Source organism: Pleurodeles waltl, chromosome 3_2 (genome assembly GCF_031143425.1).
Source record: "Pleurodeles waltl isolate 20211129_DDA chromosome 3_2, aPleWal1.hap1.20221129, whole genome shotgun sequence".
Classification (NCBI taxonomy): domain Eukaryota; kingdom Metazoa; phylum Chordata; class Amphibia; order Caudata; family Salamandridae; genus Pleurodeles; species Pleurodeles waltl.
Genome location: NC_090441.1, coordinates 86385612 through 86412868, shown reverse-complemented (window position 1 = coordinate 86412868; position 27257 = coordinate 86385612). Strand labels below are relative to the sequence as shown.

Below are 27257 nucleotides of genomic sequence, written 5' to 3'. Positions count from 1 at the left end.
GAACATTGTATTTATTATATTTGCCTGGACTACCGGCTTGAATCCAGAAGTTCTTGGCCATGCATGGCATCTCAAGGTAACCCCCATCATCAGCTGACAGCTAGAAGTGTGTGCAGCATCTAGCGCTGACTTCAAGCAGGTGTTGGTAATATTTTTTCCACTGCCCACCAGATGAGCAGCTCTTTTCTTGTATTGCTCTGGGAGGTGTTTTAAAAGATCTCCTATCTCCTCCCAATGTTTTGTTGATGAGTGTGCCTGTTGAGTAGGGTTTTTTGAGTTAGCACACAACACTGGTTAGCTGCACTCCTTTCCATTCTGCAGCCCATGGGTTCCATCCTCTTGGTTTCTTTGTCAGGAGGTGGCCCAGAGGTGGATGGCATATTCACCATTTTTCTGGCTGTTGCTGTGATAATGGAGTCGGCTGGAACAGTACCTTTAATGTATGGGAGTGGGGGGTCTTCTGATGAGAATCTATATTTCTTCTCAGCCCTTGATGTGACTGCTTTGCATGTGACCGGCTCTTTGAATGATCCCTTGCCTTGCTCTAGCACACTTGATAGCACAGGTAGGTACTGTTTTTTTGATGAGCTGGGCATAGGTGTTTCCAATAGGAAACATGCTTGAGGCTTATCCTCCTCTAATTGTACATTAAATTTATCAGCCACATTTTTAATAACCATATTGAAAATACCAATATCATCTGGAGGGGAGGGCTTGGATGGATAACATTCCACTTCTTCTGGTGACTCCCCTTCTAAGTCTTCTCACTGTACTTCTATGTATTTTCCTTCTTCTGAAGGTTGCTCTGCAGTCAGCTCTTCTTCAGTGTAGAAGAGCTCCTCTCCTTCCTCCTGTGGCTCTGTGGTATTAGGAGCTTGAATTTCCTCGACTTCTGTTTCCTCACCCTCTGCATTCTTTGAAATCTTCTGAGGAATTTGTCCAATTCTTTTTTATTTTGGATTAACGCGGCCATTTCAGCTTTGAGTCTCTTCCTTTTTGACTCCATTTCGAGGGTTCCATCTTCCAGACTCGAATTTGTCGGTCTTTTCTTCGACAAAGGAACCTCTCTTGTTGAGTGCTCTTTCTCTGGGCTTCGGGGAACCCTTTGAGAATCTAGGCCTTTGGACATTTACGAGTCTTTCACCTTTCCATTCTTCAATGAAGTATGTTTTTGAGGAGTTGTTTTCTACACTGGAGGCCCTCTTGAGGGCTCCGCAAGACTCTTTTTCAAGGGACATGCCTGCAGTCAGCAAACGGTTGGCAGAAAAAGCTCCCCTGTGTGCCTGTGAGTCAGATTTTTTCAACTCAGGATCTTTAACTGAGGTTGTGGACTCTCTTACCTCCTTTCGGATCTTCTTTGGAGAGCCCTCATCGACTTCCATGATTTTGCAGTCTCTATCCGAGGTTTCTCTCTCTGCTCCTTCAGTGACATTTTCCTCCTCGTCCCTGGAGAGGCCCAGCTCCTATAAAGATAGGTTGGGCTTTTGGCCTTAAGTTGCCCGGTGCGCCAATCTTTGCCTTGATCTTACTCTGCGTGTCTCTGGTGCAAAAACTACATAGGCATTGCAGTCCTTGCGTTGCAATCCTTGATTCAATGGTCGATTGGAAGGCAGAGATTACACACAGGGTGTATATCCTTCTGTGCATATTTGTGATAGAAATTACTGCAAAACTGAAAAGATGTTTTCTCCATCACGCCAACTGGGCATCCCCCCGGCCAGGTATTCTCGACTCTCCGTCTACGTTTCGCATAAAATTTAAGCTGATCCTCCTTACTTGCTTTTCTCTTCTGTAGATGATGTTTGTAAGTCTTGAAGTACTTCAAAAAATCATCTTCTTCTGGTTATTCTCTGCACTTTCCTCTACCGTTTGCAGATGACACGGATGAACCATCCAGTCCCAATGGGGGGAAAAAAGAATCTGAAGAGAAACATTCGGAGGAAGTGTGACAATGTCACAAGGGGGCACCAAATGAAGGATCCATCAAAGCCAACCAACAGTACAGAAAGAAGTAGGACAAAAAAAATGTTTTTTTTTTTTAGATCTTAGAGAAAATAGCAGGATTTCCAGACACAACCACTAGATGGCGGAATAATGCAACGCATGTGAATACAGAAAAGATTCATGCTGCAAAACAAAAGGAGCATGCTGCTTATTACACTGTGTGATGAGTTATCTTACTTGTCGATGCTCATACCCATCAATTAAACTGTGAAATATTATATCTCATTTTGGCTCTTTGAGGTGTAATATACCAAGGTGCTATGTGATCTCATACACCCATTCATTCACCCACTACCTCATTCTAGCATTCACTCATCCATCAATCCACAATACACCCACACAAACTCAAAAACATAGGCAAGACAATAAAAAAGACAGAAAATAAATTATGTTGCCTAAACCAGATGCTCATATGCTTGAAATAAAAAAAAGTAAACCACTACACACAGCAGCAGGAAGCCGTCTTGAAGGGGTATTGTGCATAATGTATCAATGTTTTAAATTTCCAACATGGCAACCATGGTTGGAAGCAATGTATCTGCCACTTTAGAACAGTAACATAATGACATACTATTCACAATACTATTCCAAGAATGGCACTGTGCAGACTGCATTACTGTACCAATCAAAGATCACTAATATGTTACTCTATACATGGCAGCCATTTTGGAACAGTAAAACAAAGATACATTACAGACAATACCATTCCAAGATGGTCACCCCGTTTAGAAGAAGTGGCTGTGAGAGATGTTGTACACTCCAGATGCACTGAGTGGCAAGCGAGCACTGTCTAGAAGTGCCAGATGCTCTAACAAAATAAACACAATGGAAAAAAGAAGTGAAGGAAAGAAATGAATGGGGACATGTAAAAGGAGAAAATGGAAAACTAAAGTACAAGGCCACCAGCTGTGATCGCAAGATCAGAAGGCTACAACCAGGTACTGTAGCAAAGAGACAGTGGACCTAGCTACTGGGTTTACCATGACAGGCCAGATCTAAGAAGCTGTTTCACAGCTCAGAACCCATGAAACTCTACCTCAGCAAAGTAATCACTAACATGGTTTAAAAAAAGAGCAGACTACCATCTGCACCATCTACCTAAAGGTATATGAATAACATGCCAACAGACATGTTACACTGCACAAGCAAATGGCTATATTTCCTGACAGGAAAATCTTCATTCCCAGCGCATCAATATATTTCTGTGCTACCTATGGTGAAATGGAAGAAAGAAATTAGGAATTGTTGTCATTCTAGATATCTCTGGTAGTCTGCCCAAAATTGTCAGACACTGTTGGAAGGATGGCATTTAGGGTCACAAGGAATTAGTCTAAAACAGCATGTGACCCCGCCACCGAGAGTTGGAGCACCTGCTGGTGTACTCCAGATAAACTTGATGAGCTGCAATAGCACCCCATAACATGAGCAGAGAGGCTCTAATGAGAAGAACTGGACCGTTGGCTCTCCATCAACAAGTTTGACATCATTGGTGTCGTGGGTAGAAAGAATTCAAAACCTTGGGAGCTGTACATATAGTTCCATTAAAAGAAGATATGTCTATTGAAGGAAGGCCTGTGAGCCATCAAGTTCTACTTCAGACCTGAAGCCTAATCCACAGACAACAATAAAGCTATGGTATAAACATCCCATGCTTTCTAGATGAGAGGAGGTTCAACAAACCTCCTTACCGCCCTCCACACCCTGGCACTTACCCAAACAACAAAATGGAGATAACAGAGGAGTGACAGAACAATACAAACACCAGGGGCCCTGAGGCTTGATGTGGTTAAAATCCTGAAGTTTACAGAGACTCCACACCACGGTCCACCCCCATATTTCAGTCGGCCTTAACTAAAGGAACCCCTAAGAACTGCGTGATACAAGAAGGGCTCAATGCCAGCATCGGCTGTAGCATTATTACTGACAACGACCAAACAGATGAGGCCTTTGGTGTCAAGATGAGGAGTAATGATGTTGGAGTGGAGCCAACCAGCTATGATAAGTATGCTGGCTGCAAGGTAGAAACTACTCCCGGTGGGGCATACCCCATCCATGAAACCCCTCTGGAGCCCAAAGGAGCACCTGAAGGAGCAAGTAGGGAACGGAACCTAGCTGGCAATATCTGGCTGAATGCCGCTACCTCATGGCAAGAAAGCCTGGTAGCACTGGGCATGGTGCCAGAACAGAGCTGGGTCCCAGTGCTGGACTTCTACCTAGTAAAGCAGGAATCTAGTCCAAAGACAATGTCACGGTTGGAGTCATGGCATGGCCACCATCAACCAGACGACCAGCCCGATGGCCAGGGACAACACTGAACTGGAGATACTCTTCTCAAATGGACTGAGGTAAAAAAGCCATGGGAAAATTAGCATTTAAGATGAACTGGGATGTTGGATCCAGGCAGTGATATAGATTGATGATGTTGCTGCCAGCCTACTCAAGGTGAGCTGGAAGCGACAAAGGCTATAATTACTAGTCTTGGCATTGCTGTGCTTCTAATGAACTTTTCATCACACTTCACTGTAATGCATCTCTGCCGTCTAGTGGCTGAATCAAAAGACTCTCATGCATAATTAAGGAAATTTCATCAATCTAGGGATTACAAACAATTACCAAACTGGAAGTTACCAACAACAGTCAAGGGTACCATATCACAGCCAAAGTTGCCCCCCAATGAGATATATTGTGAGATAGATAGATGTGGATCAGATTTGTTTGCATGTCTGTCAGTCCTCTTCCAGGAAAGCCTCCTCCGACTTCCCAAATAATTCCCTTTTGAATTAGTGTAAATGGCGACTGGTTCAGATTTCAAGCTCACATCTTTCTACGTGCTGATTAGACTTCTGATCAGAGAAACAGGACAATGTGAAAGGCAAACTCTAATAAAACAATCTCAACAAAATATCATTACAAACCCCAGCATTTTCCTAACACTGAAGTGTAGTATTATGATCATCATTAAGAAACTGAAGCCTGGTGTTTGAAAACATCAACCTGAAAGCAGATTTTTGAGTGACTGCATATGCTAATTAGGATGCTTGTTTCTGGACTCATTGTTATACAAAACGTTCTGACATTTTAGGCACATTTTTAAGCGCAACTCAGCGTTGAAGACTTCATGCTTCCAACCTTGTGGACTGTAAGGCGCTGAAGATGGTATATGTTCTGATCTGCCTGTTGTTATGTTATTTTAATGGCATCTGTGTAGCACACATTCTGCCACAGGAATGGTATTAGAGTGCATCTGGTTGCTAGGTGTAGATTTCCAAATGGTGCTGATTCCGCCTGTGGAGCTGTGTGACCAGCAATGTGAATGCATAAATGATGGATGAATGTTCTTAGTAACTTCTTAAACTACATGTGAAATATTTGAACACCATCGGGCTACAAAGGAAGTATGAATAAACCTACCTGGGTAGGGGTTGAACTGATTACAACCTTCAAGACAAATCATGTTTTCAGCCACGTTATAAAAACAAGTATTATATGTACTGCAAATAGTTTTGCACTGATATTGTGTATTCCTGGCTGATGCGGTCTTTCTTGATATTAGTCCCATGCATAATACTATGATCATGGATGTAGCAGGCTGTAACTTCTGCATTTTGAGTTTGATTTCAATGTATTAAGATAGATTATGTCGTAGCTGTGTTTGATAAAATAAGAACTGCATTGTTTATGATCAACTCAGTGCACTAAGGTATCAATATGCAGGAATACTATTGTTGGATTTCTTGACAAATTAAGCTGAGAACTGGGAATTCTCTACCTCAGATTATGTGATACCTTCATCCTCCTGTGTTCAGAAATATTAACAGCTGCTGTGCAGTCTGATCATCCCGTCACTGCACTGAAAACGACACAAGACATTTTCACACAACGTATCTAATATTCACATATGCAAATGGAAAAACCTTTATGCAGTGGGACTCACTGTACACGATCTACACCAAACCTCAGCAAGATTAAATCAATGGAGCTTTACATCCAGTGTAAAAGGGTCCTCCATCACCTTTGGCTCGGGGTTGGTTACTGAGATGTCAACAGTGCTAAACCTGCAAAATCAATAACATCTTTGCTATGGTATGAGCCCATCGTAAATGCTGATGGTCCAATTCCAACGACCAAAGATTTAAGTCCAAAGAAAAAAAGTCAACAGGGTCTACTACAGGGAGTGCAGAATTATTAGGCAAATTAGTATTTTGACCACATCATCCTCTTTATGCATGTTGTCTTACTCCAAGCTGTATAGGCTCGAAAGCCTACTACCAATTAAGCATATTAGGTGATGTGCATCTCTGTAATGAGAAGGGGTGTGGTCTAATGACATCAACACCCTATATCAGGTGTGCATAATTATTAGGCAACTTCCTTTCCTTTGGCAAAATGGGTCAAAAGAAGGACTTGACAGGCTCAGAAAAGTCAAAAATAGTGAGATATCTTGCAGAGGGATGCAGCACTCTTAAAATTGCAAAGCTTCTGAAGCGTGATCATCGAACAATCAAGCGTTTCATTCAAAATAGTCAACAGGGTCGCAAGAAGCGTGTGGAAAAACCAAGGCGCAAAATAACTGCCCATGAACTGAGAAAAGTCAAGCGTGCAGCTGCCACGATGCCACTTGCCACCAGTTTGGCCATATTTCAGAGCTGCAACATCACTGGAGTGCCCAAAAGCACAAGGTGTGCAATACTCAGAGACATGGCCAAGGTAAGAAAGGCTGAAAGACGACCACCACTGAACAAGACACACAAGCTGAAACGTCAAGACTGGGCCAAGAAATATCTCAAGACTGATTTTTCTAAGGTTTTATGGACTGATGAAATGAGAGTGAGTCTTGATGGGCCAGATGGATGGGCCCGTGGCTGGATTGGTAAAGGGCAGAGAGCTCCAGTCCGACTCAGACGCCAGCAAGGTGGAGGTGGAGTACTGGTTTGGGCTGGTATCATCAAAGATGAGCTTGTGGGGCCTTTTCGGGTTGAGGATGGAGTCAAGCTCAACTCCCAGTCCTACTGCCAGTTCCTGGAAGACACCTTCTTCAAGCAGTGGTACAGGAAGAAGTCTGCATCCTTCAAGAAAAACATGGTTTTCATGCAGGACAATGCTCCATCACACGCGTCCAAGTACTCCACAGCGTGGCTGGCAAGAAAGGGTATAAAAGAAGGAAATCTAATGACATGGCCTCCTTGTTCACCTGATCTGAACCCCATTGAGAACCTGTGGTCCATCATCAAATGTGAGATTTACAAGGAGGGAAAACAGTACACCTATCTGAACAGTGTCTGGGAGGCTGTGGTTGCTGCTGCACGCAATGTTGATGGTGAACAGATCAAAACACTGACAGAATCCATGGATGGCAGGCTTTTGAGTGTCCTTGCAAAGAAAGGTGGCTATATTGGTCACTGATTTGTTTTTGTTTTGTTTTTGAATGTCAGAAATGTATATTTGTGAATGTTGAGATGTTATATTGGTTTCACTGGTAATAATAAATAATTTAAATGGGTATATATTTTTTTTGTTAAGTTGCCTAATAATTATGCACAGTAATAGTCACCTGCACACACAGATATCCCCCTAACATAGCTAAAACTAAAAACAAACTAAAAACTACTTCCAAAAATATTCAGCTTTGATATTAATGAGTTTTTTGGGTTCATTGAGAACATGGTTGTTGTTCAATAATAAAATTAATCCTCAAAAATACAACTTGCCTAATAATTCTGCACTCCCTGTATATCCACTGGATAGCGGACGGTTAAAAGGATCAGATGTCCCTCTATGTATTGCGATAAACATTGTCCATTGGAAGTATGGCATAACTAAACTCAAACTGAAGAGACACCCTGTGAAACACTTTAGAACCTGAAATATTTGAAACCAGATAAAATAGCCCAAAAACGTCTGGGCTGAGTGGCAATGGACAAGTACATGATTCACCAAAGAAAAATTAACAAACATTAAAAGTGCACCTGCAACTAGAGCTCTAGCTGGGAAATAAATTGGGCACTTCATCTTAATGGGAGGGGTTCAAATTACATCACAAAAGCAAACAAACTTTAATACAGCAAACTCAGAGTAATGAAAATGTCACTTACCCAGTGTACATCTGTTCGTGGCATCAGTCGCAGTAGATTCGCATGTTTTGCAATAGCTCGCCATCTGGTGTTGGGCCGGAGTGTTACAAGTTGTTTTTCTTCGAAGAAGTCTTTCGAGTCACGGGACCGAGTGACTCCTCCTTTTGTCTCCATTGCGCATGGGCGTCGACTCCATCTTCGATTGTTTTTCCCCGCAGAGGGTGAGGTAGGAGTTGAATTGTAGTAATAGTGCCCATGCAATGGAGTGACTAAGTATGCACCTATTTAAGGTTGAGATGATACATATACAAATAGTTGAAGGTAACTTCCAAACTGCTACAGGCTCCCGGGGAGGCGGGTGGGCACATGCGAATCTACTGCGACTGATGCCACGAACAGATGTACACTGGGTAAGTGACATTTTCAGTTCGATGGCATCTGTCGCTGTAGATACGCATGTTTTGCATAGACTAGTAAGCAGTTATCTCCCCAAAAGCGGTGGATCAGCCTGTAGGAGTGGAAGTAGTCTGAAATAATGTTCTTAATACGGCTTGACCTACTGTGGCTTGTTGTGCGGATAACACGTCTACACAGTAGTGCTTGGTGAATGTGTGAGGCGTAGACCATGTGGCTGCCTTACATATTTCTTGCATTGGGATGTTTCCTAGAAAGGCCATGGTAGCACCTTTCTTTCTGGTTGAGTGTGCCCTTGGTGTAATGGGCAGCTGTCGTTTAGCTTTAAGGTAGCAGATTTGGATGCATTTAACTATCCATCTGGCTATACCTTGTTTTGATATTGGGTTTCCTGCATGAGGTTTTTGAAATGCAATAAATAGTTGTTTAGTCTTTCTGATGTTCTTTGTTCTGTCAATGTAATACATCAATGCTCTTTTGACATCTAATGTATGTAGTGCCCTTTCTGCTACGGTATCTGGCTGTGGAAAGAACACTGGAAGTTCCACTGTTTGATTTAGATGGAACGGTGAAATAACCTTTGGCAAAAATTTAGGATTGGTCCTTAGGACGACCTTATTCTTGTGTAGTTGTATAAAAGGTTCCTGTATTGTAAACGCCTGAATCTCGCTTACTCTTCTTAGGGAAGTAATGGCGATGAGAAATGCCACCTTCCAGGTTAGGAACTGTATTTCGCAGGAGTGCATGGGTTCAAAAGGTGGACCCCTAAGTCTAGTTAGGACAACATTTAGGTTCCATGAAGGAACAGGTTGTGTTCTTGGTGGTATAATTCTCCTAAGGCCCTCCATGAATGCTTTAATGACTGGTATCTTATATAGGGAAGTTGAATAGGTAGTCTGCAGGTATGCAGATATTGCTGCAAGGTGTATTTTAATGGAAGAGAAAGCTAGGTTAGATTTTTGTAAGTGAAGCAAGTAACCCACTACATGTTCTGGAGTTGTGTGTAATGGTTGTATTTGATTAATATGGCAGTAGCAAACAAACCTCTTCCATTTACTTGCATAGCAGTGCCTGGTGGATGGCCTTCTGGCTTGTTTTATGACTTCCATACATTCTTGGGTAAGTTGTAAGTGCCCGAATTCTAGGATTTCAGGAGCCAGATTGCTAGATTCAGCGATGCTGGATCTGGGTGTCTGATCTTTTGGTTGTGTTGTGTCAACAGATCTGGCCTGTTGGGCAATTTGATGCAGGGTACTACTGATAGGTCTAGCAGCGTTGTGTAACAGGGTTGCCTTGCCCAAGTTGGTGCTATTAATATGAGTTTGAGTTTGTTTTGACTGAGTTTGTTTACCAGGTAAGGAAGGAGAGGGAGAGGAGGAAAAGCGTAAGCAAATATCCCTGACCAGTTCATCCATTGGGCATTGCCTTGGGACTGTTTGTGTGGGTATCTGGATGCGAAGTTTTGGCATTTTGCATTCTCCTTTGTCGCAAACAAGTCTATCTGAGTTGTTCCCCAGAGTTTGAAATAAGTGTTCAGAATTTGGGGGTGAATTTCCCATTCGTGGACCTGTTGGTGATCTCGAGAGAGATTGTCTGCGAGTTGATTTTGGATCCCTGGTATAAATTGTGCTATTAGGCGAATTTGGTTGTGAATTGCCCAACGCCAAATCTTTTGTGCTAGCAGGCTTAACTGCGTGGAGTGCGTCCCCCCTTGCTTGTTTAGATAAGACATTGTTGTCATGTTGTCTGTTTTGACGAGAATGTATTTGTGAACTATTATTGGTTGGAAAGCTTTTAGTGCTTGAAAAACTGCTAGAAGTTCTAGGTGATTTATATGCAGTTTTGTTTGATGTACGTTCCATTGTCCTTGTATGCTGTGTTGATCGAGGTGTGCTCCCCACCCTGTCATGGAAGCATCTGTTGTTATTACGTATTGTGGCACTGGGTCTTGAAAAGGCCGCCCTTTGTTTAAATTTATGTTGTTCCACCACAGAAGCGAGAGGTAAGTTTGGCGGTCTATTAACACCAGATCTAGAAGGTGACCCTGTGCTTGTGACCATTGTGATGCTAGGCACTGTTGTAAGGGCCTCATGTGCAGTCTTGCGTTTGGGACAATGGCTATGCATGAAGACATCATGCCTAGGAGTTGTAGTACCATCTTTGCTTGTATCCTTTGTGTTGGATACATGCGTTGTATGATGGTGTTGAAATTTTGAATTCTTTGTGGACTTGGAGTGGCTACTCCTTTTGATGTGTTTATTATGGCTCCTAGGTATTGTTGTACCTTGCGCGGCAGAATTTTGGATTTTGTGAAGTTGACGGTGAACCCTAGTTTGAAGAGGGTTTGTATGATATGATTTGTGTGATTTGAGCACTCTATTAACGAATGGGCCTTGATTAGCCAGTCGTCTAGATATGGGAACACATGTATTTGCTGCCTTCTTATGTGTGCAGCGACTACCGCTAGACATTTGGTAAAGACTCTTGGTGCGGTTGTTAATCCGAAAGGCAGTACCTTGAATTGGTAATGTATTCCCTTGAATACAAACCTTAGGTATTTCCTGTGCGATGGGTGTATTGGTATATGGAAATAAGCATCCTTGAGGTCTAAAGTTGCCATGTAGTCGTGTAGTTTTAGCAATGGCAATACTTCTTGTAGTGTGACCATCTGAAAGTGGTCTGATTTGATGAAAGTGTTCACTACTCTGAGGTCTAGGATTGGTCTCAGCGTTTTGTCCTTCTTTGGTATCAGAAAGTACAGTGAGTAAACTCCTGTGTTTATTTGTGTGTTTGGCACTAATTCGATTGCATTCTTTTGCAATAGTGCCTGCACTTCTATCTCCAGGAGATTGGAATGATGTTTTGTCAAATTTTGTGCTTTTGGTGGTATGTTTGGAGGGAATTGTAGAAATTCTATGCAATAACCATGTTGGATAATTGCTAGAACCCAAGTGTCTGTAGTGATTTCCTCCCATGCTTTGTAATAATGACTTATTCTTCCCCCCACTGGTGTTGTGTGGAGGGGGTGAGTGACATGTGAGTCACTGTTTAGTAGTAGGGGTTTTGGGGCTCTGAAATCTTCCTCTAATCCTAGGGAATTGCCCTCCTCTATATTGTCCCCGAAAACCTCCTCTATACTGTCCATGGTAACTGGACGGTGTTGCTTGTGAGGTGCTGGCTTGTGTGCTCTGACCCCGAAACCCCCCTCTAAAGGGTGTTTTACGGAATGTGCTGTAATTCCCTCTGCTCTGCGGGGAGTAGAGTGCGCCCATGGCTTTGGCAGTGTCCGTATCTTTTTTGAGTTTCTCAATCGCTGTGTCCACTTCTGGACCGAACAGTTCTTTTTCGTTAAAAGGCATATTGAGAACTGCTTGTTGAATCTCTGGTTTAAATCCAGACGTTCGGAGCCATGCATGCCTTCTGATAGTTACAGATGTATTAATTGTCCGTGCAGCTGTATCTGCAGCGTCCATGGAGGAGCGGATCTGGTTGTTGGAAATGGTCTGTCCCTCCTCAACCACTTGTTTTGCCCTATTTTGTAAGTCCTTGGGCAGATGTTCAATGAGATGTTGCATCTCGTCCCAATGGGCTCTGTCATAGCGCGCAAGTAGTGCCTGGGAGTTCGCGATGCGCCACTGGTTTGCAGCTTGTGCTGCGACTCTCTTACCAGCTGCATCGAACTTGCGGCTTTCTTTATCTGGGGGTGGTGCATCTCCAGATGTGTGGGAGTTGGCCCTTTTCCTAGCTGCTCCTACAACGACAGAGTCTGGTGGCAGCTGTGTAGTGATGAAAACCGGGTCTGTAGGAGGCGCCTTATACTTTTTTTCCACCCTTGGTGTGATTGCCCTACTTTTGACCGGCTCCTTAAAGATTTCTTTTGCGTGCCGGAGCATACCAGGGAGCATAGGCAGGCTTTGGTATGAGCTGTGGGTGGAGGAGAGTGTGTTGAATAAAAAATCATCCTCGACCTGTTCTGAGTGGAGGCTTACGTTGTGAAATTGTGCTGCTCTAGCCACCACTTGAGAATACGCGGTGCTGTCCTCTGGTGGAGATGGCTTCGTAGGGTATGCCTCCAGACTGTTATCTGACACTGGGGCGTCGTATAGGTCCCATGCGTCTTGATCTTGGTCACCCTGGCTTATGGTGGTGTGAGCTGGGGAGTGTGATGGAGTTTGTGCTGGTGAGACGTTAATCACGGGCGGAGGAGAGGGTGGTGGGGTAACTCTTTTCACCACTTTTGGTTGTGGTGTCTGTTCAGTTTGGAACTCCAACCTTCTCTTTCTTCTAATAGGGGGAAGGGTGCTTATTTTTCCTGTCCCCTGCTGTATGAAAATACGCTTTTGCGTATGGTCCACATCAGTTGATTGTAGCTCTTCCTCAAACCTATGCTTTTGCATTTGGGAGGTTAGCGAGTGCTCTTCTGTATAAGAGCCTGAAGCTGGGTCGGTTGCAGTTTGTTTCGGGACCGAAACCCTGTCTGCGTCCTTTTTCGGCTCCGAGGTGACTTTTTTCATTTTCGGGGCCGAAACCTGTCGGCGCCGATCTTCTTCGGGGCCGCTGTCTTGGCGTCAAGCCGTGTCTACACCGGCATCTCGGTGTCGATACTTGTCTCCAGCACTTTCTCTGTCCCGAGAAGGCTGCGTGCCGGTGTCTCGACCGGAGTCGGACGATCTCGGCACTGTTTGGGCCTTTTTCGGTGCCGACGGTCGGTCACCGAATTTATGGGTGGAGCCATGGCCTGGTGGCAGTGGCGTCCCCTGGGCCTTGTAAATCTTCCTCTGAGTGGTTTTCGACGTCTTACTCACGGTTTGTGTATCGTCGAATCCTTCGGAGTATGAGTCTTGGATCGAGAAGGTACCTTCCTCTTCTTGTTCCTCGAACTCTCGGTGGGCTGTCGCCGCGGACGCCATCTGAAGTCTTCTGGCTCGACGGTCTCGGAGTGTTTTTCGGGACCGGAACGCACGACAGGCCTCGCAGGTGTCTTCACTGTGCTCAGGTGACAGGCACAGGTTACAGACCAAGTGTTGGTCTGTATAGGGGTATTTATTGTGGCATTTGGGGCAGAAACGGAACGGGGTCCGTTCCATCGGCGTTCTTCAGCACGCGGTCGGGCCGACCAGGCCCCGACGGGGGATCGAAAAAACTACCCCCGAAGGGCACCGGAGCTCTTCGATCCTTCGACGCGGTGTTGAATCTAACTACGCCGATCCCGAACGCAACAATACCGACGAAAATCTTCCAAAATTAGCTATCTTTCCGTTCCGAAACTCGGAGCGACAGGAACACGTCCGAACCCGATGGCGGAAAAAAAACAATCGAAGATGGAGTCGACGCCCATGCGCAATGGAGACAAAAGGAGGAGTCACTCGGTCCCGTGACTCGAAAGACTTCTTCGAAGAAAAACAACTTGTAACACTCCGGCCCAACACCAGATGGCGAGCTATTGCAAAACATGCGTATCTACAGCGACAGATGCCATCGAACTTAACAATACAATGAGAATGCCCAGGTTAATAACAGCGCGGAAATAATAGAAAATCTGCCCCCTGGAATCACAAACTAGAAAATTGAAATAAAATACTGAGGGCGGATGTATCAGTATTCAAAGTATATCTGAGTGGAAAATGACAACCAAAGTCTTCAGGAAAACAAACTTAGGTAAACAAGGAACCCCTACCTTATCTGAAGTCCTCAAGATCATTCCCTATATTACCAAAATGAAGAACGCTGCTGATGCCAAAATATAAACGAGGTGTAATGAATGTAAAAATGAAACAACTTGTTCATTAAGAACCCTAGATATCCTACAACAAAAAATAAAATAAGTAAACTATTCTAACGATTCTTTGCTAAAACCCAAAAGAACACATTAAAAAACAAGCTATTTAAATCCAGAGAAATGACACATATTTAAAACAATTAAAATGGAGATGCAAAAATGCTCTAAAATTTTAACATCATGGATGCTGCTGAGCCAAATTCTGCTGAAGCAGCTATTATTGAGGAATTTATTAACTATATACACCAACAAACGTAAGCAACCATATCTTAGCTAACAACAGGAAAAACGTTTGGACTCACAAATTGTTACCTTCTGACCCTAATGCTTATTGAAACCTTTGTGGTGAGCTGCATGAAAAGGTGAAATCGTGGCTCTCTATAAGATAAAGTAACGCCGAACTCTTAAGTCCTAGAATGTCTGCAAAAGTACTACTCTGGATTTGATACAGTTCACTAAAAACTGATGAAACAGTGGCAAATGTCAAACCTTAGAAAACCAGACTACAATTCTCAATACAAAAATACATGTGCATGTCAGGAATTTTCTCAGTCACTGCTTTTTGTTTGGTACTTAACTCACCTAGCAATCCCCTGAATTACCTCAATTGTGGTTCTAAGTTAATTCCCAGAGAGCTGACAAATTCCCTAATAACATCACATCTGCTGACTGAAGATGACCTGAAGCTATACAGTGCAAAATATGATCAACGTAAGGAATAACTGCACATAAATAAGCACTTCTCGAGCAATATTAAGATGGACTTTGGCCTTTACAAATGTGCAAACGTTGGATCAAACTAGGAGAATTAAAAAAAATCCTCACTATGATCTGGGGAGAGGAAAGAATAAATACAGAGACAGATGAGGCTGCACAATTGTCGCACAAAACAGAAACCAATAATCTTTTTATTGGAAACGTGGCAAGTGGATACAATACACACAAAGAATATGTCATTTATAATCGCACCAGCGTCAGACACACAATGACTGGTGATTGTACAACTCAGCGTGTGACTGGTGCTTCAACATCTTCCCTTACCCCGTCAAGCAGCGCAGTGGAGCCCCAGTGGCCAGGAGTCAAGTCAGCAGAGGGTTGTGGGGAGGGCGTTATAAGGAAGGAGAGGCACACAGGGTATTCTATTGTCCCCAAATTTTACCCATTTCTGTGGGCAAACACAGCTTTCATATGTTAGTCTCTCTGCCGCCATGCACCAGTCCATATTCTGTTTCCAGTTTCTCAACTGCAGTACATGGCACCCCCAAAGCCGTGCTATGTTTCTCATGACCAACACGATTCCAAGAGTTATCTACAGTATCTCTAGTCTCCAGAGGTCTGTAGCGTCCCATATGTTTAACAAACACCATTTTGCTGAGGCTTCCATCCCACTCAACTCATTCATGCATGCAGTCACTGATGACCAGTAACACTGCATTCCCAAACAACCCATATTATGTGTGGGAAAGACCGCTCTAGTTCACATCCTCTAAGGCAGAGTGCATCGAGTGATCTGCCCATTTTGGCCTTAGCAGTGCATGTAAAATAAGACCTATGAAGAAATTTCAGCTGCACCAAGTGGAACCTGGATCTAATTCCCTCCTCCCAAGGAGGACTAGGGCCTCACCCCATTCATCATCCTCAAGGACTCCCACAGTCTGTTCCCATTGCCTCCTCAAGTGTTTCAACGTGTTTGGGGAGTTGTTGATTAATTTCGGGTGTGTGAGGAATATGGCTTTCTTGTGTAGGTGTTCCTCCAGCAACCTTCTCTCTAGGGGAGAGGATTTAGATAATTCAGTCCCCTTCGGAAGTTCAGACTGGAGTGCATGTCGCACCTCAAGGTAGCGGTAGCCTTCGGTGGGTGCCAATTTAAACTCCCTCTGTAATTCAGTGAAAGAAAGAACTTGGCTCTGTGACCAAAGGTCTCCCACCCTGGAGAGTTCTCCAGGGTGTTGGATGTCATTTTTGAGCCGTGTCAATAGGGGGAGCAAACTGAGTGAACAGAATCGAGCCGGGTCAGTGATGATATAGATGCCCAGATAGCTGAATCCGTCTGTTACTATTTCTGCAGCACGGCCCCAAGGCAGCTAGGTCGCGTCCCCCCAAGGACGTAAATCTTAGATTTCATCCAATTGATAGTGTATCTGTAATTTGGCCAAATTGGGTCAAGATGTGCATATTCCTGCCAAGGGTGACAGGAGGGTCCACCACACAGAGCAAGATATCATCAGTGTAGAGAATTACTCTGGCCTCCCAATGCTCAGCAGAATGTAAACCACGGATCAGCAGGTCCATTGTCACCTAGGCTGCTACAGGTCCTAATACCAAAGCAAAAAGAAGGGAGGAGAATGGGCATCCCTGTGTGGTACCACATTCAAGGGCGAAGACCCGAGTTGTCTCGCCATTTACCACCACCAGGCGAGAGGCATAGAGGAGTCGTATCCATGTAATAAAGCAAGGACCAAACCCTAGGCTCGCCAACACAGCAAACAGGTAAGGCCATTCTACTGTGTCAAAGGCCATATGAGCATCAAAAGAAAGGACAAGTGCGTCTTCCTATATGGTCCAGATCTGGCCAAGGACACAATGGAGTCTGTGCACGTTCAGTGCCGTGTTGCAGCCTGGCATGAAGCCTGACTGAGCCAGATTAATCAGTGTGTGAACTATCGGGACAGGTTAGGAGGGCAAAACTTTAGCTGGCATCTTCAATTCAGCGTTGAGGAGAGACATAGGCCTGTCGGAGCAGCAGTCATCCTGTGGCTTTCCCTCTTTACGTATAACCACAATGGAGGCCAGACGTTGGTCAATAGGGAGCAATCCTAATTTCCAGCTTTCCTCGTACATCTTTTTTAAGTGTGGGACAAGTTTAGTGGCCGTGAGTTTGTTCAATTCTGTCGGACTGCCGCTCAGGCCCATTCCCTTACCCGCTTTCAAATCTCTGATTGCTGCCACTATTTCTTCAGTAGAAAGCTCTTTCTCCAGGAGCTCTCTGTCCACAGGGGTTAAGGTCGGAAGGCGGATGTCTGCCAGAAGGTTTCGGGAGCCCTCTCCTGTGGCAGTGATCCCCGGAGAGTACAGTCAGGCATAGTAAGTTGCGAAACCCTCCCTATTCCCCTCCCGTCGCTGACCAACTCGCCAGATGTTGCCCGAACCACACTCACCCACCTATTTGCCTTCTCCCTCCTATCAGAGCCAGGCCAAGAGCTTCCCAGCTTTGTCCCCCAACTCGTAGAAACGATATTCTACTGCCCTTTGGCAGATCCTAGCGGCCTCCGGCGCTACATCACAATATTCTTATTGTTTGAGAGACAAAGTGTGGCTGGTGTTAGATCCTCCCATCCAGGAAGCTTGGCCTTTAATTTAGCCCTTTTTCCTTTCTTTTGCCCCACTATCAGGGAAAGTCCTACCCCCTAATTACAGCCTTGAGGGCCTTCCACAGTGTTTACGCAGAGACCACCAAGGATTCATTTTCCTTGAGGTTTCGCTCTGTCGCTTTCACAAGCGCTGTTCTATCTTTTAGCACATTGAGGTATCAAGGGTTCAGAGTAATGCACCTGTAGTTCTGTCCCTCACCCGGTCCACAGACCATCCATAGTAGTGGTCTGGGATGCTCCTGGCCAGGTGGTACACCTCCCGCACCCACGGGAGTTAACAAGCCAAAGTGATAAAGTAGTCAATGCGGGAGAGCCTATTGTGTGCCCCAGAATGATCTCATCGGTTGGCGGGATGGGAGAAAGTGGCTCACCTTTATTGAAACAGGTGCTGTAGAACAGCTTGACCTACTGCTGCACCTTTGAGAGGAATTCTGTATCCAAGCAGTAGTGCTGAGTGAAAGTAAGTGCACTCTTTCAGGTCACTGCTCTACATATACCTGGTAATGAGACTCCAGCAAACAGGGCCATAGATGTGGACATGGCTCTTGTGGAATGATTCTGAACTTTAGCATTCAAAGGCCTGCCAGCTTAGTGGTGATAGAACATTATAGCTTTAGAGATCCAACTGGAAATACTTTGTTTGTTAGACGAAAGCCCTTCTTAGGTGCACTGTATGCTATGAAGAGTTGGTTGGATTTACGAAGATTTTTTGTTCTATCCAGATAAACTTTTAAGCACCTTTTAATATCAAGAGAGTGCAATGCCCTTTCTTCTGATGTTTGAGGATTTGGGAAAAAGACTTCAGAATTGAAGGCCCATTAAGATGGAAGTCCAATAGAACTTTAGGAATAAATTTAGAGTTAGTGCGGAGCATAACTCCATCGTCCCCGAATTGAAGGAAAGGTTCCTGGGTGGTGAAAGCTTGGATTTCACTCACTCATCTAGCTGATGTGAGGGCAAGAAGTAGAGCTACTTTCCAGGAAAGGATCTTTATATCTGCCTTCTGGATAGGTTAAAAACGTGGTTTCATTACTTGTGAAAGAACTGTATTTAGCTGCCACTGTGGAAGAGATTTTACTGGTGGGAATGCTCAGGAACTCTTTAATAAACCTTACTGACCACAGAGATGGAGCTTTCAGTGATCTCCTAAAATAAGAAATGGCTGCAAAATGTACTTTTATAGAGGAATGTGATAAGTCTGACTGAGCCAGGTGTAGTAGGTAGGGTAAAATCTGTTCAAGTGGCGAAGAGATGAATATTTGATGCTTGGCACCATATGCAAAATCTTACCATTTTAAACAATATGTTCTGTTAGCACTGTCTGCTCTTGTCCTGGCTAAAATCTTCCTACAGTCTGGGGGAATTTTAGGTGTCAGAACTCGTGGAATGTCAGGCCGCTAACCGAAGAGACTTAGGTTCTGGATGTTAAACATGACCCTGGTTCGTGGTTAATTGTGATGGGATTGGTTTGAATGAAATGTGCCGCTGTGTTGAAAGGATCAGAAGTTCCGTAATCCAGTGCTGGCGAGGCCATGCTGGGGCTATGAGTATCCTCTTGCAGGGCTCTGCCTTCATCTTCCTGATAAATTTTGGAAGGAGAGGAATCAGAGCAAAGGTGTAGGTAAATATAACGGACCATGCAATCGAAAATGCATTCCCTCACAATTCTGGAAGCAGATGCCAAATTGCGAAGAATTGGAATTTCGCATTGTGAGGGGTCACAAAGAGGTTGAGATTTGGCTTGCCCCACTGGAGGAAGATTCGAGTCAGTGTGTTCTTGTCCAGTTCCCACTAGTGGCAAGATGTTTTGTGCCTGCTCAAGGTGTCTGCTAAGTCATTTTGTTTCCCAGGCAGGTGTTCTGCTATCAGATGTATTTTGTGTCGAATACACCATCTCCAGATTAGCTGAGCTTCCTGCGATAATATGTGAGATTTGGTGCCGCCCTGTTTGTTTATGTAGTGCATTGCTGCTGTATTGTCTGTTTGTACTAGCATTGACGTTTGTCGAATCCTGGAAAGGAATGCTTGTAAAGCAAGATATACTGCCCATGACTCGAGTATTTTGATGTGGAGGTCCTGATAGGAATTTGGCCAATTCCCATTGATTTGGAGGTCCTGAAGGAATGCTATCCACCCGAAAAATAAAGCATCAGTGGTTATCACCAGAGGTGGGGGTGGAGCCAAGAACTGCAAGTCGATTGACAGATATACTGGTTGTGTTCACCAAGCTAGCGAATTGACTATTGTTGGAGTCACTTAAGCTTCCCGTTGCTTCCGCCCATTGGAAGTCCAGCTCCTCCTGAAGTGGACGCACATGTAGCCAGCAGTGCGGTATTAGATGGATCCAGAAAGACATCATGAGCCAGATGTACAACGCAATTTTGTGGTTGCAAAAGGCAAAAATCATCATTTTCGACTGCAAAATGGCCTTGTACAATGTACCATCCCTATTTTGTGAGTCGGTATCCAGTTACCTACTCGCAAAATAGGGATTGCAACTTGCAATTAGGAAGGGTTGTCCCGAGGGAATCCCTTATTGCGAACCAAAGGGGGATGTATGATTGTTTACAGAGCGTGAATGCAGTTGCTAAAGAATCGCAGTTAGCACCAATTCCAAATTGGTGTTAAACCATTCGCAAACCCTTTGTGAATGGTAGCGAAAATGTTTTTTCAGAGCAGGCAGAGGTCCCTACTCTGAAAAAATGAAAAGAAAACTTTTCATTTTCATTTTAGAAATGCATCCAGATTTCTTTTAAAGAAAACGGCAGCATTTAAAAAATAAAAAAAAAACAAGTCCATAATGGGGTGAAGGCCTTAGATGGTGTACTGAATCTGGGAGTCTAAGGGTCTGAGATAGGAGGTGAACCTGTATCCTTGGCCCGGAAACAGAAATAGAGAGATGGTCGCGATCAGGACAGGGAGAGTGGGTCGCGAACTACTGTGAGGTCTAATAGGGGAAAGAAGCCTCCGGAGGACTTGATTAACAGTCAAATTCAGTAATGCTAGGCTTGAATGTTTGATCAAGAGATTATTGGACCCCTTAACACTTTGTTGTAAAAGTACTGAACAAGCCGTTTTGTGCAATAATGGAGGTTCTTCTATGGAAGTATCAGGGCCCCCGGTAGGCCCGTTGTCAACCTCCTCAGAGGTTATTGTACTAGATAAATCAAGGCAGGGCAGATTTGAAGGGGCCCCGATTAGCACACAAGGGAACTGCAGGCCAACCACTAACCCTAGTGCTATAGTCGATATTAACAGTAATTGCCCTCTCTTAGGAATTATTTCAGTGGACCAGAGCGCTGGGGCTTGTAAAGATAAGTCGCATATAGCTCACAGCCCCAGGTGGAGCCTCTGTTAAAAACAAGTACATCGTGTTTCCCTATTATTAACCTCCCACCTGAAGCCACCCCAAATGTTGTGGTTATTGGCAGTGTTTCGCCTTTATCTAATAACCGTCATGAATCATTTGCAGAGTTGAAGAACAAAGTAGTGAATTAGTTAGGCTCTAATCTAAACACTGGACCAGTAACATTTGAAAGCATTAATATGATGAGAAGAGTGACATGGCTGGGCAAGGGACCTAATGCCTTGAAGGGTGATTGAATAGTTGTGAATTTTAACAGGGCCTATTTGGCGGAACAGGTGACTGCTTTGACCCATTCTAGGAGAGACTCTTTGTCCTTTAGCATTCAGGTTCTGCCTTTGGGATATTTTTTATAAGCCACCGCAAGGAAACATATTTACTGGGAAGGAGGTTTGATTGTTGAATTCTAACAGTTTTCTGCCATGGCCTCTTCTCCCCCAAGTGAAATGTTCCAATAGATTTGAGCCATTGTGCCAATTAGATGCCTGTGATTGACAAGAAAATCCAGCAACAGTTACTTTACCAGGGCGAGTGTCCCCTATCCATCTGGTATCTGAAGATCACAGGGTGGTTGTTTTACCTGATGAAATGGGGGCAGATATATTACTGTTTAGCTGGAATATTGCAGGACTTCTGGTTGAGGTATGTGAAGGACTTCCATTTGATTTGTCTTCAAGAGACAAGGGAGCGGGATAATGGCTTCCATTTAAAGGGTTATAAAACATACCTTACCCCGGCTATTCAGTCTTCCACTGGTCAAGCCAAAGGGGGCATGATTGTTATTGTATGTATTAGGATAAATGGGAGGATTAGAGAATAAGAGTTGACATTTGCAACAATACAAGCTGTTAAGATTACGATTAAGGGGTCCTTGAGCATGGTGGTACTACATTTTTACAATGCAACAACTTGGTCTCTGACTACTTCTTGTATTCAAAGTTTATTCATTTTCATAGCCTCATTTGGACGCTAGCTGAGGGGGAGGTCAACAAATTTGTGGTTGGTTGAGGACTTTAATATACATCTAAGCGGGGTGGGGAGCCTTGGTGGAATGGTTCCTGAAAAGCTGGTTTTGACCAGTAACTTTCTGTGGAGGTGTGGTCAGGGTTTAACTTGGAATATACCTGTGAAGGTACAGAGCTTACAGCATTGTTGAACGATTAGAACCATGCACATACTTGGGACATATTTACGGCATCGCAGGTTCGGATACTGGTCCCAACCTATCAGGGAAAGAATTGTGCCTCTATTATCGATTATGTTTTTGTCTCTGTTGCGTTACTTCCTTTAATAATTAATTTTGATATCTTTAATCATTTTTATAGTGACCACAATGCTTTAGTGTTGAGGATGAGGCTCCCAGGGTCAATATTAAGTAAGGTATGGCATCAGCATTTGCCCGGCAATCCAGCCTCAGAATCAGAGCAGACGCATAAGGTAGTCTTTAGTGGATCCCGACTCTTTCATAGCATCCCTATTCCACAGTTGTACTAACGGCTTGGCAGTCTGCTTGGAGCCCTCTTCATCAGATGAAGACCTACTAAATGATTTCTTAGACATCGCAGAATCCCCAAAATGGTTTCATGCCACCTGTTCCAAGGCCTTGCGTAGTTTGAAAATTGCTCTCAAAGCAGTACGCAGAGACTTGAATCAGGTGAGAAATTGCAGTTGTATTTATAAACAGAAGGAGGAGGATTTAAGGTACAATTCCAGCACAATTAAAAACAGTGTGTTTTTCAGGGGAATTATCAATCAGCCACTTTCACCCAGAAGAATACTCCTAGTCTATGCCATCACATACTGGCCCAGGATTGGGTGGTCCACTATGGGAAAATGTTTAACTGTCCATCACAGGTTGCTGCAATCGCAGAGGCTGAGTGAAGCAGGTAAAGTGTAACCTGATTTTTACCTTAGATTAAATAAAACAGGGCATAAAGGGACTAACTAGAAATAAGGCGCCAGGCCCCGATGGAATCCCTCCGAACCTGCTTGCATTGCATAGTGATGTATGGGCTCCTATGTGAACGTTGGTGCTGAATGCAGCAGTGAGGGTGGGTCCTCCGTCTTTCTGGTCTTTAGCCACCATAGTTCCTGTTCTTAAGAAAGGGGATAAGAGTAGGCCGTATGTTACAGGCCCATTTCTCTTATTGACTCCATAGTAAAAGTCCTGGGGAGGGTGTTACTGGTTAGGGTGCGCTCCTGGACAGAGGAAAATAATATTATGTTGGGTTGCTAATATGATCTCCGACAGGGTAAGTCAACCACGGACCAGTGCTTGAATCTTTTTCTAGTAGCCAGTAAATATACTATTACTCGATTTCAGACCATGTGTTTCGCATTATTGGACCTAGCGAACGCGTTTGATCGAGTAACATTGGGCTAAACTGTGGAGAATACTGCTGGGAATGGGGGTTGACTCAAATATTGTATATCTTATGTGTGACCTCCACTCAGATACCCTTGCCGTAGGGAGATACCCAGCGGATCTGGCTTGTTGAGACAGCTTTAATACAAGTTGTGGCATTAGACAGGGGTGCATCCTTGCTCTGTTCCTGTTTTCTTTCAATTTGAACAGCTTGGAAAAGGCATTAGTGGACCTAACGAATGCATTTGATCGAGTAACATTGGGCTAAACTGTGGAGAATACTGCTGGGAATGGGGGTTGACTCAAATATTGTATATCTTATGTGTGACCTCCACTCAAATACCCTTGCCGTAGGGAGATACCCAGTAGATCTGGCTTGTTGAGAGAGCTTTAATACAAGTTGTGGCATTAGACAGGGGTGCATCCTTGCTCTGTTCTTGTTTTCTTTCAATTTGAACAGCTTGGAAAAGGCATTAGTGGATGTAAAGTCTGACTGTCTTCCAATTGGTTTTCGCCAACTGCCGGCACTGTTATATGCAGACAACGCAGTTCTGTTGCGAGAACCACAAATGGCCTGCAAAAGTTATTGAACGCATTTGATAATTTTATGGGGGAGTTGGACCTAACAATTAATTTGTCAAAATCATATCTCATGGGGCCTGAACCTTTAAAAGAAAATACCTTTACTTTATAAGGCTCCCCCTTAGTTACAGTTGATAGTTTCCCCTATTTAGGGATCGGTTTGATGCCAACTTAAACTGGAGGCCTCTGATAGAGGCAAGGAGACTGGATTTCAGAAAATGTATATGGGGCAATTTTTAGTTTTGCGGCGAGGTTATGTAGTCGTCCGTTAAAAGCCCTAACAGAGGTTTATGAAGCGAACTGCATCTCCAAGATTTTGTATGGGAGAGAATTATGGGGGTACCTATCTCCTAGGGAACTACAGATGAAGAAGAATACAGGCTAGAAGAAAAAGCTGGCCTTTCTTGGTTTTTGATCACACACATTAGATGCCAGTGGTGAGTCTTAATTCACTGAGGTATCAAGCAGGATAAGTCTGTTGAGGAGTATATTATCAATATTTGTGTAATCCAGTCATTACAATACACACTATCCTCATCATTTTTTCACACTACAATACACCACATCCTGTAAAAGTGCAGACAGTGAGATGTGTACCTGTATGAAGGCATCCTGGTCATCGGTGATGTCAAAGATAATAGCTCTTGCTCCTCTTTCACCTGCCAACTTTGCCTGTTCCAAAACAAAACAAGAAGATTTTGTCAGATACTTAACATTTAAAATGCTTACTACAATGTTTGAAACTGCTGAACAGAAGCATGACAGCCCTGCAGAATCCTACTTAGCAATTAAAAAGTGGGAGCCCTACACAATCACAAAATAGAACAATGACACCCAAGACAAATGAACAAAAGCACAGTAGTAGTAGCTGTAAAGCAACTAACCACAAACCCACGCAGTTTGAAAGCAGTGTAAATAGCAGTGCAACTGAAGTCATCTTGCACCAACAACATTCATACAATTAGCAAGCCCTAGATTTATTTTGTTTAACCAACAGAGTTAACCTATCAGTTATTAATGCTACTAAGCTATTATGAGAGAACTGACCACAAATACAACCAAGCCAGAATCCTACTTAGCAATTAAAAAGTGGGAGCCCTACATAATCACAAAATAGAACAATGACACCCAAGACAAATGAACAAAAGCACAGTAGTAGTATCTGTAAAGCACCTAACCACAAACCCACGCAGTTTGAAAGCAGTGTAAATAGCAGTGCAACTGAAGTCATCTTGCACCAACAACATTCATACAATTAGCAAGCCCTAGATTTCTTTCAGAGTTAACCTATCAGTAATTAATGTTACTAAGATATTATGAGAGAACCGACCACAAATACAACCAAGCCATTCTGGAGATTGTTTAAGGGCCTTCCACAGTGCTGCTAGCCAAGCAAACTGTTTGACACCAGTGTGTGTTTTTAATCTATCAACAGTTAGTAGCAAACCAAAGAGCAAGGAAGGTTTTGGAGTCCATATGCTGCAAAACAAAGTCATTTAGGATATTGACCGGTAGTGGTATCTAAGTACATTGTCAAAAGCCTGCTGTAGCCTTGGACTTGGAGTGTCCTGGTTCGCTCAGGTTTTGTTGTTCTTGAAAAATGTTTGAATCTGCTGGTACTACATTTTGAAACCATGCATGTGGGATGTAACTACATTTCTACCTACTGACAGCTCTGTGTTCCTTTCCACTCTCAGATATACCAGTAGCGCACCTTGGAGTCCTCCATGCAGTGATTCACTTGAGACGAAGCAGCCCAGTGTTCATCCCCTGGCCTTTTTTGGTCACAGCCTACCAGACAGCCCATCTGTGTGGTTTGCAAAGACATCTTGTGAACATCTTTCTGATTGCTTCCCTGGGACTGCATTACACCAGCTGCTTACCATTGGCTTTGTGGTTAGTAACTCACATTTGCTTGCTTTCTATTTGCTGGCTTTATTTGTTTAAGGCTGTCCAGCATGTGTTTGTCCCTACCGGGCAGTATAGCCTGTCCATCACTGCTCTGACACTCTCCTTGTATTCTTCCACAAGTACTCACTTTCTGTAAACAGGCCTTTACATTTTGTTCTTATCTTGCACATTCGCTGTGCATTTGAAGACATAGATCAAATTTCAGGCTATGTCTTCTGAGGGAGCTTGGTGTTAACTTTTCTTTCTCTGACTTTAGAGGATTTATGTGACAATCCTGCTGGAGAACTACGTGGGAGGAATGCTATAGGATGTTATTTTATCTAGCACACAACAAAAGTTAAATGTCTGTTAAGTGAACTGTGCAAATATTTCAGAATATATCTGACTTAGAAATGTACAAGTGAAACACATTTTTTGTAATTCTGAAGTGTGGTGGAAACAAATATTTTAATGGTAATGTACAAAAGGGGTATCACTCTCAGGGTCAAGTTGTGCCATAGTTTTAGCCTCCATCCATTACTCCTTCAGTACATTCTTAGCTTCAATTAAAACCTCATGTCTTTTATAAATGTGGCACCTGAAACGTGTCAATATGCTATGGACAGGACTATTACATTTCAATACAGTGGTAACAGAACATACAAAATAAAGGATTGTATTAACTGCAACAGCACATTTGTTTCTTATTTCAATGTTTGTAAAGGCTTGTATTAGGTGCCAGAAAGAGAGCACACAGGAGCATGTAAGGGCCATACGCAATAATGATGCCACCTATCCTCTCTACTAGTTCATTACAGTACAACACATTTTAACTGGTAAAATTTACACTTAAACTTCCATGCTCCGGTGGTCACCAAAAATAAACCATTTGGTGGCAAATGTACTCTTGCTATGACAAGCAGAGGCCCAATGGATCATTAAATTATGCACAGTAGATGGGGGTATCAACTATGATCGGGAAATGCACTATTTCCTAACAGGTTGAAATCACACTACTGTTCCAGTTAGAAAACGTGTTTCTGTCCAACTAATTACTGTTTGTAGATTCTACTTTATACTTTTAGTGATTTCAAACATACTGTTGAATTATTGCATCTTTAGGACTGCATGTATTAATATAACCTTTCTGTTTGTGATTCTATTATACGGATTATGCAATTTGTCAGTTATAACTATTAGTCACCCTTTGGAATGCTTCTTGACATCGAATGTTAGCATCTAACCACTGATGGCAGTAGGTCTTCCTATGAAGGGTATGTTGTTTGCTTTTTTGGAATTGAATATTTGCTGACCTTCTGAACTCTGCTTATAGCATTTATTATCACTATTTGAATTCTTATGTCGTATTCCGTTTTTGGTGGTTGACTGCATTAAATACACACCATTCCATGAAGGC

The 27257-nt window shown here is 43.4% G+C and overlaps 1 protein-coding gene across 3 annotated transcripts in view; it reads right to left on the bottom strand.

The window, feature by feature from the left end:
• RNF43 (ring finger protein 43) overlaps positions 1–27257 on the bottom strand; it is a 320896-nt gene that overhangs the window by 146465 nt on the left and 147174 nt on the right. For all 3 annotated transcript variants that reach the window (XM_069226861.1, XM_069226862.1, XM_069226863.1), the window contains exon 3: positions 24548–24622. In XM_069226861.1, the coding sequence (XP_069082962.1) occupies positions 24548–24622 (75 nt within the window). The remainder of the gene's footprint in view (positions 1–24547; positions 24623–27257) is intronic.